Below are 13,140 nucleotides of genomic sequence, written 5' to 3' on the forward strand. Positions count from 1 at the left end.
AAAGGCTCTAGGTTAACCTGAGGCATTCTAACATATAAAATCGTGTCATCGGCATACAAAGATATTAAAAGTGGGCCCGTGCGGAACTGGAGTCCCCGGTGGAGGTGTCTCTCCTGAAAAAAGCGAACCAAAGGGTCCATTGCAAGGATGAACAGCAAAGGGGAAAGGGGACATCCTTGGCGCGTACCGCACGACAATGAAAACTGTTCAGAAATAGTGCCATTCAAGCGCAACCGGGCCTTAGGCGCGGTGTATAACAAGGCAACTGTAGACACAAACACCTCAGGCATCCCCATACGTCTCATAATGGATAAAAAGAAACGCCACTCCAGCGAGTCAAATGCTTTCTCAGCATCCAGGAGCACAGCAGCGGCCACAGTGGAGGGGTCCATTCTATGTAGAACCGAGAACAACTTCCTCAGATTAAAGGAGGTGGAACAATGTGGGACAAATCCCGACTGTGCCGGTGAAATGATGGACTCCATCAAAAGCGAGAGTCGGATGGCCAGAACCTTAGCCAGGATCTTATAGTCTAGGTTCAATAAGGAAAGGGGTCTGTACGAGCCACAAGAAGTGGGGTCTCTGACAGGTTTTGGGAGAAGGACAATAACCGCCTCACGGAGAGTTGGTGGTAAGATGCCAGATTCCAATGCCTCTGTGTATACCTCCACCAATCTCGGGACCAATTCTTGTTTATATGATTTATAGAAATCAGTGGAAAAACCATCGAGGCCCGGCGCCGAGGAGCCCCTCAATGCATCTATGGCTTCGACTATACTATACGGAGTGATGGGTGCAGCAAGGAATTCTTGCATATGCTTTTCGTTTAAATAAGGCCCGGGGTCTTTCCCGTCTCCCGATAGCGTGGATGCGTAGAGGGTCTTGTAGTGTCACAGACGTCTGGGGTGGAATAGTGCACCGCTCCTTGAGAATCTACGATTTCCGTGATGTATGATGCATGATGTGGAGGACGGAGCTTCTGCGCCAGTAATTTGCCCAGTCTGTCACCCTCTCCATACTGGCGTGCTGTCTGTTGTTTGCACATAAACCGCAGCTCTCTGTCTGTGGTCTCCCGAAACTCTAGTAGTAGCTCCAGGCGTCTGACTCTCCAGCCCTTGTCGGGCTGACCAATAAGTCCCCATCTAGAGCCGAGATATCTCTCTCAATACGGGATAAAGTGGAGCGAATATCTCACAAGGCGCCCATGTGTTTGGCGATACACACCCCACGAATAGTGGCCTTGAACCCCTCCCAAAGTGTTGCCCAGGACCCCACAGTCCCAGTGTTGAGGTCAAAATAGTCATCAATGGCACATCGGATCTCCTCAGTGAAAACAGGGTCAGTCAAAGCCCTTCTGGGGGAATCTATGACATAATATCGACAGACAGAATATCTACATACAAAAATATCGACACAAAAATATCGAAATCAAAAATATCGAAGTTATATCTACATAATGGTAAGTACAAAAATATCGAAAAAATAATATTGTTGTACAAAAATATCGAAATTATAAATATCGTTTTTTTAAATGTATTAATAATTTAAAATTAATTTAAAAATACATATAATTTACAAATATTAAATAAAAACATTAAAACATATTAAAAAAAGAGAGTGCAACAGTAGGGAAAGCGTTGGATAGTGTAGGGGTTTAAATTACTATTCCCACTCCAGAGTGTGCAACAGTAGGGAAAGCGTTGGATAGCGTAGGGATTTAAATTACTATTCCCACTCCAGAGGGTGCAACAGTAGGGAAAGCGTTGGATAGCGTAGGGGTTTAAATTATTATTCCCACTCCAGAGAGTGCAACAGTAGGGAAAGCGTTGGATAGCGTAGGGGTTTAAATTACTATTCCCACTCCAGATGGTGCAACAGTAGGGAAAGCGTTGGATAGCATAGGGGTAAAAATTACTATTCCCACTCCAGAGGGTGCAACAGTAGGGAAAGCGTTGGATAGCGTAGGGCAGTGTTTCCCAAACTGGGGTCCGCGGACCCCCAGGGGTCCGTGACACATTCCCAGGGGGTCCGTAGGAAACAGTTGTAAAAGCACAGAAAAGTTTCTTGTATAATTAGCAGCTTTCCAGCAACAATAAAAGTGTCAAGATAATACCAGTGATTAATGTACCTGCTGGAGCGTGAGGAGAGTTTTGTTCAGTGGCAGCTTTGACTTAACTAATGTAGCACAGAGGGTTAATGTGCCTACTGCAAAGAATGTGTAACATGCATTTTAAAAAGCAGTATTTTATGTGCATAGGTTCGTGGTTACTGCTTTTGTCACAGAGATTATTTTGTTACTGTGCACTTCATAAGTGACAATCGTAATGTAGCAGAGGGACCTATAAACTGTCATCAAATAGCTGCTTGCAAACTGCATGATACCAGTTAGTAACTTATGTTTTTTCCCAGTTATTCATTATCCTGATGCTGCTAGAAAGATTTACTTGGGTGGAAATACAATGTTTATGTTTAAGTCAGTGCTAGCCACTGTGTTATGTTCTGAATCCTGAGTTTGTGTTTTTTCAGACCAAGCACTCTTTAAACATTTTATATACACACTGTTTTACATGTATGATTCAATGTCTCTATGTGTGTGTGATGTAAAGTGCTCAGACATCCTACAATGGTATGAGAGGTGCTATAAAATAAAATTAAATATATGTGACAGAGGGGTTTCAATATAAAATACTAAGGGCCAGATGTACGATCTGTTTTTTATATGCGCAAACGTGTTTGCGAACCCGTTTGTTCATGCAAAAACCTATTGGGCCATGTACATTTCCTATTTTGCGAGTCGCAATTTGTTTGCGACTCGCTAAACAGGTTTTGCAACTTGCTATTTGGAAGGGGCATTCCCTTCCAAATAGCGAGTCTCAAAACCATGTACAAATGTTTTGCGGTCACAAAACACTCGCAATTACCACCTACTTCAAGTAGATGGTAATGCATTCGCAAATGGGAAGAGGGCCCCAGGGGACCCCTTCCCCTTTGCAAATGCATGCAAAATTATTTTTTAAGGGCAGGCAGTGGTCCCAGGCACCTCTGCCTACCCTTAGAAAATGAAACGAAAATGTTTCATTTTTTTTTTGTTTTAAATGCATGGTAAACGGGCTGCATTTTTTTTTAAACTGCTTTATTTAAAAGCAGTCCCAGACATGGTGGCCTGCAGAGCCCATCAGGCCACTATACCTGGGAGGGCTGGCATTCTCAATGGGTTCGCAAATTGAGAGAGGCTCATTAATATTAATGAACATCGCAATTTGCGACCCCATTGGGAATCCCAAACAGAGTTAACACTGTTGTACATTTTATTTTGCGACTCGCAATTTGCCACTCGCAATGTGTTGCCAATTGCGAGGCGCTAAATGAAATTGTCGTACATCTGGCCCCAAAATCCTTAGTACTTTGAGTATTTGTCTTGTGTGCACACGTGTGTATTTTTTTCTAATTACTGTTTTGATATTTGAAATTTAACGCATACAAATTGCTTGGGGGTCCCCGGCTTCCAGTGGTGACTCAATGGGGGTCCTCCGGAGTCAAAAGTTTGGGAACCACTGGCGTAGGGTATTAAATTACTATTCCCACTCCAGAGAGTGCAACAGTAGGGAAAGCGTTGGATAGCGTAGGGGTTTAAATTACTATTCCCACTCCAGAGGGTGCAACAGTAGGGAAAGCGTTGGATAGTGTAGGGGTAAAAATTACTATTCCCACTCCAGAGAGTGCAACAGTAGGGAAAGCGTTGGATAGCGTAGGGGTAAAAATTACTATTCCCACTCCAGAGGATGCAACAGTAGGGAAAGCGTTGGATAGCGTAGGGGTAAAAATTACTATTCCCACTCCAGAGGGTGCAACAGTAGGGAAAGCGTTGGATAGCGTAGGGGTAAAATTACTATTCCCACTCCAGAGGGTGCAACAGTAGGGAAAGCGTTGGATAGCGTAGGGGTAAAAATTACTATTCCCACTCCAGAGGGTGCAAAAGTAGGGAAAGCTTTGGATTGCGTAGGGTTTAAATTACTTCCCACACTACTCCCCCTTTAACACACTAAACATTATAAAAAAACTCAATTAATAAAAGTTTCAATTAATCAATTAATAACAATAAATATTATTAAATTGGTGTAGGTATAAATGAACTAATTAACACGTATTAATTACCAATTAATTAACAATAAATACCAATAAATAAATACAATCTCTTTAATTAATTACATGTAATTATATAACACCCTACTCCCCTATAAACACACAACCCACTACACATAAATAAATCAAATCATTTAATCACTTAATAATTATTAATTACCAATTAATTATTAATTAACAATATCAACAAATTATAAATTAAAAATATTAACACATTAACTCTAATTAATTTAATTTACTACTTAATATTATTTAATTACAAAATAATTATTAATTAACAATAACACTAAATAAAATATATAGCACAATAAATCTAATTAATGTAATTAACTAATTAATATTAATTAATTACCAATTAATTATTAATTAACAATAACAAAAAATAAATATCTTAGCACATTAAATCTAATTAATTTAATTAACTAATTAATATTAATTATTTACCAATTAATTATTAATTAACAACAACACTAAATTAAATATATTAGCACATTAAATCTAATTAATGTAATTAACTAATTAGTCTTAATTAATTACCAATTAATTATTAATTAAAATTATTCAAAAATATATATTAATTAATTAATTAATATTAAATTACTTCCCACCCTATTCCCCTATAAACCCACAACCCGCTCTAATACTAAAACGCAAAATGTTAACAAAATTACTAATTTTCAAACATACATTTCTAAACATATTTAGCAAACATATAAACAACATAATAAAATACATAACACTAAACAATAAAATTTCGATATTACTAACATACATACCTTAATATCGATATTCTGTCTATCGATATTATGGCACATCGATATACTATATCATCGATATTAAAACATCGATATTATTGTATATCGATATTTTAATTTCGATATTTTGTCTGACTACCCTTCTGGGGAACCGCCACTGTCGCTCATAGTCCCCCAGTCTGGGTATCAGCAACGTTAGTACAATGGGGGAGTGGTCTGACAGTGTGCGCGGTAGGGTAAGAAGGTCTTCGACCCAGCCAGCGAACCCAGGGGAGAGGAGCCAGTAATCAATTCTAGTTCTTGTATTGTGGTAACCAGAATGGTGTGTGTAGTCAGGTAAGTGCGAGTGGAGTCGGGCTTTGATATTAATCAGGGAGAAATGAGTGCATATATCAGACAGCACAGGACAGGAACGGGCTTTGATATCAGGGAAAGGGGAGGTGCTATCTCTAGCGGGGTTCATCAACAAATTAAAGTCTCCTCCAAGAACCAACAATTCAACATCAATCTTAAGGAGTTTCACCTATAGTTCCTGAAAAAAGGAAGGGGTGTCAACATTGGGGCCGTCAACCCCCACCAATGTAATCTTGTATCCCATGAGCACACCAGTGACAATCACATATCTACCCTCGCTGTCTGTGATGCTACTGGACAACACAAAGGGCACCCGCTTACGTATAAGTATGGCTACACCCCTAGCATATCTACTAAAATTCGAGAAAACTCGATGGACCCCCCAACTCCTGGCAACGGAAGCTGAATCTGAATGTGCCAAGTGTATTTCCTGTAAGAAAAGAATGTCAACTTTATGACGCGATACATAATTAAAAACCTGTTTACGTTTCCTGGTATTGTTTAGACCCCGAACGTTCCAGGACATCAAAGATAGTATGGAAGGTCCAGACTGAAGGCCTACCTTGGCCATAAAGCAAAGAAAATCAAAGTTAAATTGAACCGTGCGCTACTCCACCCCGTCTCAATTGCACCGTGAGTGCCATAACAATCAAATGTACGCAAAAACAAAATGCACCCCGCCCCCCATCCACCACCCAGCCTCCTGACATCCCCGTAGAGGCAGCCCCAATATGCACGTACAATAGAACTTAAGGATACCCATGATAGTAACCAATGAGTTAAACAGTGGAACATCAAAAAAAAAAAAAAAGGAATAGGGCTGGCAATATTCCTGTGCCTCTGTGGGAGTGTCAAAAATGCGAAATCTACCAGCCACATCCACTCTTAATCTCGCTGGGTACAGCATGCCATATTTAAGACCCAGATTACACAGGGTCGTCTTTACTCCAGTAAACTTGTGCCGCGCCTCTTGAACAATCAGTGTGAAATCTGGAAAAAAGGACAGGGTACTACCCTGCCATTGAATCTCCCCCTTCTCCCGTGCAGCACGCAGTGCAGCGTCTCGGTCGCGGAAGTTCATGTGCCTGGCAATGATCGGGCGGGGAGGTTGCCCAGGGCGAGGCCGAGGCCCCAGTGACCTGTGGGCGCGTTCCACCAAAAAACCATTCGTGAACACGTCCCTGCCAAACAAATCGATGAGGAGGTGCTCCACAAAAGTGTCCATACGACTCGTTGAGGTCGACTCCGCCACGCCAATTATGCGGATGTTGTTGCGTCGGCTACACGCTTCTAAATCCTCATTTTTTATGGCTACCTCCTTTAGTATCTTTTCGACGCGCTCCAATCGTTTCAGTGATTTTGTGGCATTTTCCTCAACATCCGAGACTCTGGACTCCACTACGTCCAGGCGGCGATCATGGGCCTGGACTGTGGTTACCATATCTGCCAGTTTTTGCTCGAGGCTATCATAGCGACCGTCGAGCGACTTAAAACCTGCCTGCATTTCACCTAGCATGGCGGTGATTAAAGGATGTAGTGTCTCCACTCTCAGTAGACCCAGTAGCCCCAGCAGATGAGCCAGGTGGAGCGTCAGATGTGAGGAGGGAGGACTTATCAAACTAAGTTTGCGCTGATTGGGATCTTTCTTCCCCATGGTCAGAGCGAAATTGGCTATGAAGTGCGGAGATAAAGTAGTGCAGCCAAGATAATGAGGCAGGAGATCAAAGGAAGCGATTTGACGCAAACCACAAATCACTGAGTGTGACAAGCAGGCGTGCGGCAGAGGGCAGATATTATAACGCAGGCAACAGTACCACTACCGTGGGGTATCATTCAGCAAGGACAGCGTGAGAAAAGACCACACCTGGGATTGTTCCATCAGATCCTCCCACGAGAGGCAGCAATCCGCACAGGCCCGATGGACCAGCACGTAGCCAGCAACAAAATGCCCGTCGCAGACTCCAGTGACCTCCTAGCCAGGCACCACAGATCGGGAAGAGTGCCCCTCCAGCCACCAGGCTCCGCACGACAGGCACCGTGCCAGTTGCAGCAATATCCAGCACCCAATGCAGTCAATATGCCCACCAGTGAGGGCAAGGCCCAACGATACCCCCGCAGCGGCGGCGGCGCCACCGAGATGTACAATGGGGGGGGGTGAAATTGGCGTGGTGTCCAGGTGGGGCCGCCACACAGCCAGCTGGGGGTGTCACCCGAAGCGCCCAACGCCATCCCCAGAAGCCCCCGTCCACCACAGACCGCCCAGCCCCGACCCGAAGCCCGAGCCCAGCCGGCGAGCCCGTCACCCTAGGCCCCGGCTCCGGGACGCACCAAGGGCCCGAAGGCCGCGGACCTGTCCCGGCACCCCTGCGGCGCGACACAAGCCAGGCAGGCAGTGGGGGCAATGAGGCGAGCAGCCCGTAAGCCACAGGAGGCAACAAGTCCAGCAGGGGCACCCCAAGCGCAGCACTTACCCAGCGGCCAGGCGCAGTTAGGGAGGACGCCTCCAAGGCCAGGGAGGCCCTCGATCCCCTCCGCCACGTAGTCCACCAACGCCGTCCCCAAAGATACCGGAGCCACCAGGGGGTGCGGAATCGTCACCTCTGTCGGATCGGATAGTGTTGCAGGCAGGATGGTGACAGATTACATTTTAATCTGTAATATTGGGAGCCCGGACGGCGGAGCTTCACTCGGAGGCAGCCATTTCGGTCGCCTCCGTGGCCACGCCCCAAATCTACAAGTTCTTAACTTCTCACAAAGTTAAACCCTGCTCCCCTCTCCATGCCAAGTGGGACATATATATTAGAAATGTTCATGGAGAACCTCCTGACAAGGATACTTGGACTAACTTTACCGTCGCTGTTCAACATCATAAAATTGTACCTTTTTCATCTAATACAATTTATTCACAATTCATTTAGCATACTGGTCCCCCTTGTAGGTGGGCCAAACTCAACTTAACTGACTCCAAAATGTGTTGGTACTGTAACGAACAACCAGAAAACTCGACCATATGTTTTTTGGCTGTAAACTCCTTACAACCTACTTGGACAGTAAGGCTGAACGACTCTCCAAAATGTTCAATCATCCCTTTGGGCTCGAGTTTCCAACAGCTTTATTAGGCCCCCTGGTGTCAGCAATGCCCTTTCAATAAATCGCATTGAGTATGCTTTATTAGATCTCTTGTTAAATATTGCTGTCAATCAAATACTGTTTGATTGGAAAACGGCTAACCTTATCTCTTTCAACACATGGTGGGCTTTGGTTACTTATTTTATTTATTTATTTATAGTATTTATAAAGCGCTCTGCAACCCTACGGGCATCCTGGCATATCAGGAGTATTCATATACCACATAACCTTCTATATAGACTTCCAACAGGAAAATTACTAACATCTGGCATCCTCTTGATACTGATAGATTTATAGAAGCGGTAATTGATGGTAATTGATGCATAGCCTTGCAGCTACGTAGGCTCCTGGTACAAGTAAATACATCTACAGTTGTTATCATCCCTGGTTTTATAAATGTATCTGACAACTGCTCCCACCCTTTCCACCCTTTGTGTTTATCTATATATACAACTTTCTTCTCTGCTTGCCTTTTTGTTCACTCTCCTATCCAATATGTTTTTCTGTGGTTCCATGATGCCTTTTAATTTGTCCAAAATGTTTGAGACGGACTTTCATAATCCATGATAGCGTACGGTTCATGTTTGATCGCATAGTACCCCCTTTTGGGGCCTTCTTTCACTCATTTGAATGATTTTCTCACTAGGTGTAGTTCACTTTTGAAAATTCAATATGAAATGCATTGAAGTAAAAAAAAATATATATATATATAAATATATATGCACGAAAACTCCAAACACCACCTCCAATCCCAGCTCGGATATATATAATGATAACAAGTTTATCCTCCGATTGACCGATTTAATTTTTATATAACTGGATGATGAATTGTATTTCATGATTTGTGGCGCTTTGACTATTATCTTGTATTTTCTCTATTTCTATGATCATGTCCTATGCATAAATTATCAAGATGATAGGAACACTGTGAGGAACACTATAAGCCCCAGTAGGATGCCGGGCGGATTGCCGCCGCCATGCGGGCGTTGGCGATACGCCCGACATCCTTCCCCGCTCGCCACCCATTCCCCCCCGCCATATTACTATGGCGGGGGGACCGTGGCGGGCGGAAAGACCGTCCGCCGCTTTTACCCCCGGTCAACGAGTTGACCAGGCGGAAAAGGGTTTCATATGGTTGCGGTGTCTGTTAGGATGTGGCGGGAACATGCTTACGCCGCCACGAAAAGGCATGCAGCAATGTCTTGTGGGGACCCGTTGCGGGCCCCCAGGGACTCTGGGGTGGTGGGGGTGCACATGGTACTCTCCTGCACTTCACTGTACAACGTGGCAGGCACCGCACGGTGCCTGTCATGTTGTGCATTGAAGTGCAAAATGTGCATTCTTAGCATTGCGACGGGCGGTGCTGAAAGCAAAGTTAATAATGGCGGGCACATCCTAATGGCCCCCACGGGACTGCCGCCCTTGTGGCGGGCGGTCCCGTTTTACGTCGGGATGGCGGGAGGACAAAGTCCGCCCGCCATCCTAATGGGGCCCTATGTTATTTTGAAAATGCATTAAAAGTCATTAATAAAGGACTATTATTTAAAATAAAATAGTTATAAAGGGACAGAGTGGGGGTCTCTGGACCCACAAAGCCCTTGCGGGAAGTTCCCAGAGGATCCCTCCGGGGTCAAAATAACATAATCAAATTCAGCTAGTCAGTTCTGCTGGGGAAACATCCATCACAACGCAACTTTTACGACGCACTACCATTAAAACGCAGGATTTACAACACAAGTCATTACAACGACTTGCGCTGGAGGGCGCTGTAGGATAGGGAATAGTTTAATTTACTATCCAAAACCTTCCCTACTATCCACGGGGACTGGAGTTGGAATAGTAAATTAAACTATTCCACTATCCAGCGCCCCCCAACGCAAGTCGTTGTAACGACTGCGTTGTAAAGCATGCGTAGTAAAAGCATGCGTTGTGATGACATACATCCATTCTGCTGTACTTTCACAAGACCAACCAACTTGGGGGCATATTTACAAAAAAGTGACGGAGCACGGCGTTAGCCTTCTTGGCTAAAAACTATACCCTCTGCCACTTCTGAAATGCAGGGCTGCACTGTATTTACAACAATACGGTGCAGCCCTGCATTTTCCCCTGCACTGGTGCTAAATTTAGCTGCCTATTGCCAACGCGGGCACCCTTGCACAATAGTTAAAGGGTGCCTGCGTTGTGGGGAATTATTTTTTTGGGCAGTAAGGTGTCCGTTCCTGCACATAAACAATCTTAAATGGCGATTTGTAACTTCTATGTGTGCTGCTTTGTGTAGCACTATTAGAAGTTGCAACTTGTCATTTTTAGAATGATTGTTTATGTGCAGGAAGGGACACCTTCTTGCACATAAACAATCATGTATGGCATTTTGCTGATTTTATGTGTGCTGTTCAATGCAGCACACATAAAAATAGCAAAAATGAGGAGAAATAAAGCATTTCTCCTCGTTGCTCCCTGGTCTTAATTTTGGCGCTGCCTTCTGTTTACACCACTCTTGTAAATATGGGGCAGCATCAAAATCAATGGGTGTTGCAGCGGAGCGCCCACCGCAACACCCATTGCCCACCCCTTCAACGGTAAGTATAGCATGAAAGGGTGTCTTATTTACAAGGTAGCATTAAGCCATGTTATGTGGCTTAACACTGCCCTGTAAATAATGCAAAGCCAGTATTGCCACCACAACGTCAAAAAAAGTGAGGGGCTTGTAAATATGCCCTTAAGTCCTGCTGAAGTCCGTCTCCTCTTGAAACATAATTATGTGTTAAATCCACTTAATGTAAGAATGCACCGTAAACTGCCTTATATTTGAGATGTGAGATATGTATACAGACATTTAACCCTTTCCGTGCTCATGACGGCTCCACGCCGTCTTGAGTCACGGGCGGCGTGTGCTGATGACGGCGTGGAGCCGTCATGCCGCTGCCGCTCCGCCCACTCGGCACTAATTCCCCGCCTGTGCGGGCGGATTAGTGAGTGGGCGGGGTCATGACGGCTCCACGACGTCATGAGCACACGTCACCCGTGACTCATGCCGGCGTGGAGCCGTCGTAAGTACCGGAGCGCCACGCCCACCCCTTAGCCCCGCCAGCGCCACGCGGAATTTGCGGCGCAGGTAAGGGGTTAAATATAGCTACATAGAATTGAAGTAATGATGCTGATGGACGGAGGTAACTTTGCAAGCGCCTTCATTTTAACCTGACCTCTACTTTCGCTCTGGAAAAATAACAAGTGGGTGGTCCAGTGAAGTAGAGCAAGAAACAAGTTACCTGGACGCCTTTCTTCTCTTGTATCCATTCCAGTCCGCCGGGATCCAAAAAAACCCATTCTGTTCTACAAGAAAATGGAGAAAACTGTAAATCACTATACTTGCAAAGCATGAGGTTTTACATATGGGTACACTTACTATAAATGGGGGGAAATTATAATAGTTGCCGCAGGAAGAAAACCTATGTTCTACTTTCCCCCCCCCCTAAAATATTTAGTTATTGTAAGCAAAACTGAGAATTTGACATCCACTTTACTCATAATTGTACACAGATTTTTGGAATTCGATTGATATTTTCCCAAATTGTGAAAATATAGCAACAAATAATTCTATTTTTTATTTCTATAATGATGGTGCAAAATGTGCGGATGTTTTTGCAAATGATACCAATAGAAGTTGAATTTTCTTAAAATAGATCATCTGTTTGATTCTTGCAAATCCGATCTAGTGAAAGCTAGTTTTCTCTTTTACAAAAGCATTTTTGTAACAGGTAGTCCGTTTCTCCGTTCAGGGACGTTTTAAGAGAGCTACGCCTCGGAGGGAAAAAAAAGGAACCACAAAGAGAGAAAGCAACAGGGCTATTCATTTCTAAAGAAAAACTCATCTTCTAAATCTAGGAAGGGAATCAGTATTTCAGCTAAAATGCGCCTGCCAAGGATTGGCATCAAATCGATGGCTCATAAACACACTGTTGAGCTGGAACAATAGGACGCTGGCATCAGAAATAAAATCATTTTTAAAATGGGATTACGTAAGTAACAAATACATAAAGTTGAGTCAATATTAACTCGGTTAAGGAGCCCGTTGCTACTTTGTCCACCTTCCCCCCATATCCTGTACACAAATTAAAACTCTACTTATGCGTATGAAATCAGGCTCCCCAAAGGATCTTTGTCTCCACAGAGTCTTACAACTTAAAAAAGTCCATAACCAGATAATCTGCACGTGAGTCTATCTACAAATCTGGAAAGAGGCCATTGTTATTTCCATTAAAAAAGAAGCCGAAAAAAGTTTAAAAACCCTAACCCATTTTCGCTTTTGCTTGCGCCAGCAAACATTTTTGAAAAATGCATTAATCAGACCATGGCGGTGTTTCTTTTTATGCAGGACCTGCTGGGCCCTGCACAGAACGGTTTCCATAGCGGTCACAGTACCAAATCGGCTCTAAGCACTGCGGCAGAATACATCCACTGCCAGGTGGACCAGGGTGGCATAGCCATCCTGGTCATGCTGGATCTGTCAGTAGCATTTGATACTTGTCCCCCTCCCATTTTGTGCAGAGATTGTGCCGGGCGTTGGTGAGGGTCACCTCGCTGGCTTTACCTGGGGTCCCTTCTCACCAACAGAACCCAGACTGTCAGCTGTGGTAGCTTCATGGTAGAACCCTTTCAGCTCCCTTGTGACCCACAGAGGTCCACGCTAAACCCCACTTTGTTTAATCTGTATGTGGCACCAATGGGAACTCTAATGCGATGATTTGGTTTCCAG

The 13,140-nt window shown here is 44.1% G+C and overlaps 1 protein-coding gene across 1 annotated transcript in view; it reads right to left on the reverse strand.

The window, feature by feature from the left end:
* Positions 1–13,140, reverse strand: part of HGFAC (HGF activator) — a 751,326-nt gene that overhangs the window by 663,342 nt on the left and 74,844 nt on the right. Inside the window, exon 2 of the mRNA XM_078678540.1 lies at positions 11,654–11,717. Within this exon, the coding sequence (XP_078534666.1) occupies positions 11,654–11,717 (64 nt within the window). The remainder of the gene's footprint in view (positions 1–11,653; positions 11,718–13,140) is intronic.

This window comes from Lissotriton helveticus, chromosome 2_2 (genome assembly GCF_964261635.1).
Source record: "Lissotriton helveticus chromosome 2_2, aLisHel1.1, whole genome shotgun sequence".
NCBI classification, from domain to species: Eukaryota; Metazoa; Chordata; class Amphibia; order Caudata; family Salamandridae; genus Lissotriton; species Lissotriton helveticus.